Genomic DNA, 8850 nt, shown 5'->3' on the forward strand with positions numbered 1-8850 from the left:
AGTAAATAAAAACTATAGCAAAACCACTTTACCAATATGTGTGTATATAGATATAAATATAGATATAGATATAGATATATAGATAGATAGATAGATAGATATGATGTTCATTTCAATATTTTGTGAAAAGCCAATATTATAGTTTGTATTTATAACACTGCTCCAAGCTTCTTTGGTTCCCAGTGTCTTGCTGTGATGGAATGGGCATCTCTGGGTGCTAAAATGGGCCAGGGGTGCACAGGGAGAAGGATGGTGGCAGGAAATATAATCAAAAAACTAGTGCCAAGCATAGGGAAGAAAATATGTAATAGTTTGTATATTACATTAAAAATATAATGTGTAATTCTATACAAATATAATCCTAGAATCTTATTCCAAGGAGTGTTGTGGAGCTAAATCAGACTCACAGGTTTAGGAAGGGAATTTAAATCTCATCTCATCCCACCCCAGGGACACCTCCCACCATCCCAGGAGCTCCCAGCCCTGTCCAGCCTGGCCTTGGGCACTGCCAGGGATCCAGGGGCAGCCCCAGCTGCTCTGGGCACCCTGTGCCAGGGCCTGCCCACCCTGCCAGGGAACAATCCCTGCCCAAGATCCCATCCAGCCCTGCCCTCTGCCACTGGGAGCCATTCCCTGTGTCCTGTCCCTCCATCCCTTGTCCCCTCTCCAGCTCTCCTGGAGCCCCTTCAGGCCCTGGAAGGAGCTCTGAGCTCTCTCTGGAACACCCCCAGCCCTCCCAACCTTTCCTCACAATATATTTTATATAATATATATATAAATATCAGGCCAATGTCTACAAGGGAGTCACCAAATTCCAGCTTTTTCCCAAAGGCCTGGCTATTCCCACAACAGGGGCTGCTCAGAGGATTTGTTTCACTTTTCCCACATAGAGTGAACAAAGGTGCTGCCAGCTGGCAACCAAGGAAACATCTCCACAGGGATGCAGCCAGCAGCATCCTCCACACCAGCTGCTCTGTGGGGCACAGACAGCACAAAGGGCAGTCCCTGAAATGGGAGGAAAATTCCTTGGCTGAGCAGGAGGTGGAAAAATGAGGAATGGAGAGCAGAGGCTGGAGCAGAGCTGGTGCCTCCTGCCCTACCCTGAGCACTCAACTTGTTCCTGCTTAGATGTCCCAGGGAGAGTGAGGATTGCCAAGGTCTCAGGAGGCTCCCTGGCTGCAGGGGGATGGCAGGATGGCCCTGGGGTCCTGCACTGACCTGTGCCTCCCCAGCTGCCCAGGACACAGGGGGAGATATCCCCTGTCCCTTCCAGAGCCAGCTCCTGCAAAGCTCCTACCCCACAATCCCTGCTTCTGGAGACCCTTCCACCTCAGACTGTTCTCATTCTGTGACCTGCCCCTGCCTGTGCTCAGGCTGAGGAAATCAGTTTGCACCAGGAAACATCCCAAACAGGTCTGGGATTTTCCAGGCTTCACAACCCACACCACGAGTCCCCCTGCAAATCTGTCGGGTGCTTCTGAAACCCCACGCTGAGAGTTCAGCATTGCAGAAGTTTTGGCTGGCTGGGCTCTCTGCAAAGACATCAATTTCACCCACTAATAGGCACAGCAAACTTGATTTCAGGCCCACTTACAATGCTGTAAATCCAGGCTAACCATATTAAACCCAGGGCAGCTGATGCCAGAGACTTAAAACCAGCAGGAGTAAAAGTCACCTCAGGTGTGTGCAGCCAACAGCCTGGCCCGAGGCCACCCAAATTTCTCTATAAATGTTCCATTAATATTAACAGCTAAATCCCTGGCCTGCCTTAAAACCCTCAGCCCCACCTAAGTTAGCAGCAAGAGTTCTGATTTAATTTGCTCCCAAGGCTGACAGACCACAGCAGCAGTGGCTGCTCCATGATGATGTAGTTCCCCCAGAGTTAATCACATTTATTTGTGTCTCTAACAGGGTATAAACACTGTCCTGGCTGAGGACCAACCTTTTGCTCCTTTTCAAGGAAAAAAATCTGAATGGAAACCACCAAGTCCTACAACTTCTCCTTCAGTTTTTCACCTAAATTCCACCTAGTGAAAAATTCCCCAGGAGTATGAAATCTACTGGGTTATTTTCTTCTTCAATAAATGATTTTTGAGGCTTTCTAGAAATCTCCCACCACAGGGAAGAGCTTTAAGTAAAACACACCCTGGAGCTGATGCATCAATCCTCGAGCTATGCCCAAAGCATGGGGTACACCAGGCAATATTCACTTTTTAATAGTCAGGAGAAGTTTTTTACCTGAATTAAAAGCAGCACAGCCATGCACAGCCCATCCTGCCCCTAATAAATCCTTTAGCACAGATTTCCCTGTGGCTCCAGACGTGCTGGGCTCAGCAAGGCACAGCTCAAACCTTAAAATTTCCCCAATCCCCGATTAACATCCCAAACTAATCCCAAAGCAATGGTTTCACTGAGGTGAGGAGGAGGAATTAAACACAATTTCATGAATTAATAACTATTTAAACTGAACAGCCTGAACCACAGGGTGTTTCGCTGTCCCACATCCCAGCCTGGCCACTGGTTTGTACTGGTGTGGTTGCACTGGTGCCCACGCCACACGAAAAACACAACCACAGCTTTTACAGACAAGGCAAATTTGGGCTTTTAAATTGTTTCAGATCATGTGAACAGTCAGTTTTAGTTTCTGTTCATAACACGAACAGACTGAAACCTGAAACCAGAAAGAAATCAGAAAGAAGCAGAAGAGTGGGCAGCTTGTAAGAGAAAAGAAAGGCTCAGTAGCAAAACCTCCCCATTCAGAAAAATAGAAAGTGTTAGGAGGAACCAGAAGAGTGGCAAAAAAGACTTTCAGAAAATCAGAATGAGAAATAAAACACCTGGAAATGAAGATATCAGGGTAAATGCCATCTGAGAGTGGCACGAGGATTTAGTGATAAATGTTAAGATGTAACATTCTGTGCTTGTGGGCAGTAGGAATTGAAGTGGGTGATAGGTTGTTGCAGCCCATGGATTAATGTGACAACTAATTTTTTAGAGATTTTTACACATCTAAAGTAGAATCAAGAGGCTGGGGTGTCTCTTTGTCAATAAAATTCTGGTTTCACGTCAGCACTGGGAGAACTGCCCTGCTTTTTCCAAAATCCTGGAGCTCTGGGTGCTGCTCCACAGAAACCACAGCCTCGAGCAACCCAACACAAGCCACAAAGTGCTGAGCACTTCTGGCTGTAATTTGGTGCTTACAAGGAGACTGAGCTGTTCTGAAAACCCAGCCCAGATTATGGGTTTCAAAGCTAGAAAATCTGTCCCTGAGCTCTTAATCCAGTTTATGGGTTCATCACAAATGGAGCTGAGCCATTCTTGGAAAGAAAACTTGGCAAAAGGAATCTTTCTTCAGTGTATCAGTAGAAACCAAGGACAAAGCCCGGAAAACCAATCTAGATGGGGGAGTAATTAAAACATGTCACAGCCTCTGTCTGGGACAGCGAGGCAGCTGCTGGGGCTGAGTGCACACAACAGGGCTGACACCAAAACCCACCTGGAGCTGGGCTGGGGTCACACACCTGGAGGGCAGCTGGAGCCTGCAAAACCTGGTGCCAAGGAGCTTCCACCACAGGCTGTGCCCTGGTGCCAGCAGGGTGGAGAAAACCATCTCCCCGTGCTCAGTTCTCCAGCTTCTCAGCTTCACAGAGCTGCTCTCCCCCTTTTTATACTTAATGGGAAAAAAGCCAGACCTGAAAGGGGCTATTTCCTTTTAAAAGTCTCTTCTAACAGCAGTTCTCTTTCAACAGCTCATTTACTGCCCGTGTGGGACTCCAAAGTGAAATCTGCTCAGCCGTGGATCTAAAAGACTTCCCTTCACACTAATCCTCAACGATCCTTGCTGTTCTCTGGCAGCCAGGCTGGATTCTCTCTTGATTGCCCACATCAATAAATCATCCATTATCTGTGCTTGAATTTGGTTAAGATTCTGGTTAATGATGCATGAGATAGAGGAGGACTCAGCTGATGAGCTGCACTGCTCAGTAAAAGATGGTTGAAGTGGGAAAAACAGCCAGGACAGATTTTTGCCATTAAAAACCCACTTGTCTGGTCTTGTTCATGGATAGGAGCAGATGCACTGGTTAAAGTCATGATGGATTTGTGGAGTCTCACACAAGGGAAATTGGAAGCAGAAGAAGAATCTGGGATGTGTTTGCTGCCAATAGACACAAGGAGCACCTGCAGGAGTGGTTGAAAAAGGAGAAGGAGATGATCTCCAAGGCCAGGAGACCTCGGGCAGTGCTCTGCAGGGCAGCCTCTCCTCCCAGGCCTCTCACCACCCATCTTTTCTCTTTATCTTAGCACCATCTAGAGGGACGTGTCTGCACACCCGAGAGGAGAACACCCACACACCGGGTGTGGAGTCTGGGCAAACCAAACCTCAGAGGAGCAGGGACATCCCCACAGCCCAAAACCACCTGGGTAAGTGTTCATGGGGTCAGGAACATCCCCACAGCCCAAAACCACCCACTGCCCCTGTGAGATGTGTGGGAGGGGAGGGAGGGGAATTGTGTGCACAGAATTGTCTGGAATTTCACCTATCACTTAAAGCAACAGCTGGATCCTGAACAGGGGAGGGAACTGGTGGGCAGGAACTCTCCAGGGTCAGCAGCTTTCTTGCATGTTTTATTGGAGTCCTATTTCCACTCATCCATTCAGGACAAGGAATTTCAGCTCCCTTCTCTGCCCCACAGCTTCTCCACACCGGTGAGTGTGGGGACAGCTCTATTTGGGTGTTTTCCTGCCCCCTCTGGTCACCTGCCCCAGCTGTGGTGGGTGTGGAGCACGGTGGTCTGGATGAACTGGCAGAGGCAGGGGACACTGCTGTGGCCCAGGTGTGTCCCTGGCCCGGCCCGAGGGAGCCGGCCTGTCACCAGGAGCCGGACGTAGCATCCACTGAAAATCACCAGGAGCTGCTGGGCCATGGCCTGGAGGGAACAAGAGAGGAGTCAGAGCAGGGCACCGCTGTGGGCAGAGCAGAGCACACATCAAACACCATTTTCTCCCTGCTTCAAGGACTGTCCTACTCTGTCAGGAGCAGGACAGCAGCCAATGGCACAGATAAGTGGCCCAGATCCCCTTGTGGCCAGCACAGTGTCCCCACAGGAGAGTGACGCCAAATGACCGCTGGCCCACGGGTGGCCCTGGGGACCTGCCCACTCTGTCCCTGCCTCCTCAGGCTTGTTTTTGCCTGTGGACAGCCAGAGAGCCTCAATCTGCAGGGATGTCACCTCCACTGAATTCCCTTAGTGACAGGAAAATGGTAAAATAAATCAAAATCACCCCTTTGGTAGCTCCGTGCTGAGCAGGAATCAGGACACATTTGTTGCTCAGCGTGACACAAGTCTTTGAAGGCTCTTTCCATGGAGGAGACAAAGGCTGGGCTCATCCATGGCTCAGCCCCAGCCTGGGCAGGAGCACCAGGTCCCTGGGGAGAGGTTTTCTTCCAAACAGCACCCTTGGGATCACCAAGGAGAGCCCAATCCATTAATTCCTCAAGGATTATCCCCAGCTGCTCAGACAGCTTTGACAGCTCGGCAGCACCAATGTTGGAGAAGGTGTGTGTGGACTTCCAGGTGCTTCTGCTGGAGAAAAAGGTGGTGTCCCCCATGTCTGGGATGAGTTTTGGAGCTGAGATGCCTTGGGGGGATATTTCTCCTCACCTCGGGTGGGCCCTCTGGGATGAGGTGCAGGAGCTCATTGCAGGTCACGGGATTTTTATTCAGGGTCACCCTGCTGGATAAAAGAGGGGATTCTTCACATGGAGCCTCCTCCTCCATCCCCAGCTCGGGCTGAACTGCCACATCCATGGCCACACAGAGCTTGTCCAGCCTGTGCCTCAAGCCTGCCTGGAAGAGAAGGAGATTTTGGGGCTCTCCAAGGGCAGGCAGCAGTGGTGTCCTGAGCACAGCCTTTACAGGGCACCACTTCCTCCTGCATGGTTTTTATTCCCAGGATTTCCCATCCCAGGCAGCAGTGCTGCCCTGAGGACAGAGTTTAAAAGGCACAATTTCCTCCTGCACGTTTCCCACCCCTGGGATTTCCCATGCCAAGAACTGTGCCCAGCACTTGGAGCTGGGTGTCCATCCCATGGCCTGGCAGTGTCCTCAGCCTGGCATGGAGAATCCTGTCTTTAAAAACTCCATTATCCCATCCCCTGTGTGAGAATGGTGGAGCTGCTGTCCATCCCTGAGCTGCAGCTTTCAGGGAGATGAGCAGCCTGGAGATTTCAGAGGACTCTCAGCTCTCACCCCACAAAGGCAGTTCAGTGGATATTTTCAACATTTTCTGAAGGCCAAGAGGACAAAATTTCTATGTAATTAACTCAATCCAGCAATTCCTGCTCCTCCAGGCTATCCCACTTATTCCAGGAGGACAGCTCAAGGTGGAAGCTGTTTCAAGGTGTGCCACGTGCTTCCAAAATTTTCCTTTCATTCCTGATGACTTTCCATCATTAAAGCTGTACAGTTAATTATCCAGACACGCACATTCCACAGGGTCTGGATAAATTCCTGCTGAACTGGCCATGGACAGGTGCACTTTATTCACCTCCCAGTCTGCCCAGCTCGCAGTGCACAGCAGGGGAACCTCAGCAGGGCACTCAAACACTCATTTGTCACTGCCCACCTCCATCCCAGCAAATCCAGGCTTTAGGGCAGGACCTGCCCGTGTCCCCAGGCTGTCCCCACTGTCCCTTACCTGTGTCCCCTGCAGGTGAGTGATGTGGGCTGACAGGGCCTGGAGGCAGCGCTCGGGGCTGAAGTGCACAAACCACAGCTGGAAGGGGCAGGTTAAGGAAGGGATCTCTCCGTGCCTGCCCCTCCCATCCATGTGGATGCTGGGATGGGGCTCCCAGGGAGCAGAGCTGAGGCAGGGGATGCCTTCAGGGTGCTCAGGGCAGCCAGGACCCAAATAACACAGCCCAGGGCTGGCTTTGAGCCAGGAGGGTTTGGGCTAAGACAAAACTCCAAGCTAATGGGGAAGCAGAGAGCAGCCAGTCCTGCTCCTCACGTCCTGCAGCCTGGGATGACCCAGGGTCATTGCCCATGGCTCATCACAGTGACCCTACACCAGATAAACTGGGGGACACAGTGACCCAGCTGCCCTAAACCCCTTCCTGCTGTCCTGCCTTGGTTTCTAGGGATTCACTCCATTTATTTTCTACAAAATTGGCCACACTCAGTGCTGCTCTGAGGACACTGTTGAGGAGAGTTTTACCAGAGCAGCGTGTTGGGGATGTGATTCCTGCCAGCTCTGGGGCAGCCAGAGCTCTGTCCTTGTGCATCTGCTGCAGCTGCCAGCAGCACAGGGATCCGGGAAAATGGAAAATGCATTGTTAAAATGGATCTGACACTGGAGCAGACAGAGACATTGTAAATCCTTGGGTTATTTGCTGCTCTTTGCAGTTTTGGGACACATAGGTCGAGGTGAAGGCTCCCTGGATTAGTCCTTTAATGGACTATGCTGGCTTGAATAAAAGTGGAATGGAGGTTTATAAATGTGGAATTCAGGTTTTTAAGGGTCTCCTCCTCCTCCTGAATGACTTTGCCCTCCTGCAGTTGTTCCCTGCCCCCTTCACCCTGGTTTCCCTCTCCATTTGTATTTCCAGTCTCTCTCTGTGTCTCTCTCACCTTCCTTTAACACCATCACGGAGCCTTAAAACTCTCTTCATTCCCCTGAATCCCTCTCTAGTCCAGAAAAATCATCTCTGAAAAGCAGCAAATGAGCCCAGGGTTGGGGATTTTGGTTTTCTCCATGTTAGAGTTTTTGGGGGACTGTTTGGTTTTCTCCCTTTTGTTTTTTTAGCAATTTTTGGGTTGTTTGTTTGTTTGTTTGTTTGTTTTCCATAAGAACTTTGCTATCACTCTGCCTATAGGCAGAATCATCATTATCACATAACACATTTTTAGTGATAATTGTCTGCCCTAAGGAATCCCACTTCAATCCTCTAGACTGATTATTTCCAACCACCTTTGGGCATACCTCAATCCCCACTTACAGGAGAAACAAAAGCTTCCCAATTCCTCACACCATCCCAGAGGAGACAAAGCAGATCCCAGGAATCCCAGCCTCTGGATCACAACATCTATAAACACCTCCAGCAGGAGGCATTTATCCAGGAGGGATCTGACCAATTCCCAGCAGAAAGGATACTTGTAGGACGTTGTGTGGCCCATCAAGGACATTTGTAATCCCCAGGATTATGTTGTGTTCGATAAAGATTTCATTGACAGCTGCCAGCCTCACATCTGTGTTCACGTTTAGCTGTTAAAGAATGAAAGGGAAAAATAACACAATCCATGGCAGAAGTCTACAAACTGCAGCTGGATAATCCCAAATACTGCAGTTCTGAAAAGAAAACAGTGGAATTGATTTCCAGGGTCATGTTCTCCCTTCCATCCCCAGCTGCCTCCTTTCCTGAACCTCTGTGAACCCCCACATTTGTCTGCCTTCCTCTTGGAAAAATTATTTGCTCTGAATCCCCCTCTGGATTTTGAATCAAGACTTTCCAATATTATTCTTCAGCCAAATAAAAAGTGCCAGTGATGCCAGAGGCAGCAGAGGATGCAAGGAGAAATCATCAGGAGCAGGACAGGAGCCAGAGCTGCTGTGGGAGCACAAACCACACTCTGCAAGGGTTGGTCTGCAGGGTGGCCTTGTTTTGGCTTCTCAGTGCTCCAAGAAGCTTCAAGAGAGCTGGAGAGAGATTTGGGACAAGGGATGGAGGGACAGGACCCAGGGAATGGCTCCCAGTGCCAGAGGGCAGGGCTGGATGGGATATTGGGCAGGAATTGTTCCCTGGCAGGGTGGGCAGGCCCTGGCACAGGGTGCCCAGAGCAGCTGGGGCTG

At 50.0% G+C, this 8850-nt stretch overlaps 1 protein-coding gene across 4 annotated transcripts in view; it reads right to left on the bottom strand.

Annotated features, from left to right (window-relative positions):
- Positions 1–4608: 4608 nt before the first annotated feature.
- Positions 4609–8850, bottom strand: part of TMEM268 (transmembrane protein 268) — a 15735-nt gene continuing 11493 nt past the window's right edge. For 3 of the 4 annotated variants that reach the window (XM_015645212.3, XM_015645211.3, XM_015645208.3), the window contains exons 6-9: positions 8155–8265; positions 6700–6777; positions 5664–5849; positions 4609–4928 (exon numbers count right to left, since the gene is read on the bottom strand). In XM_015645212.3, the coding sequence (XP_015500698.1) occupies positions 4755–4928; positions 5664–5849; positions 6700–6777; positions 8155–8265 (549 nt within the window). In that variant the 3' untranslated portion in view covers positions 4609–4754. The remainder of the gene's footprint in view (positions 4929–5663; positions 5850–6699; positions 6778–8154; positions 8266–8850) is intronic. The other variant, XM_015645213.3, reaches the window with a different exon arrangement.

This window comes from Parus major, chromosome 17 (genome assembly GCF_001522545.3).
Source record: "Parus major isolate Abel chromosome 17, Parus_major1.1, whole genome shotgun sequence".
In the NCBI taxonomy this organism is placed as follows: Eukaryota; Metazoa; Chordata; class Aves; order Passeriformes; family Paridae; genus Parus; species Parus major.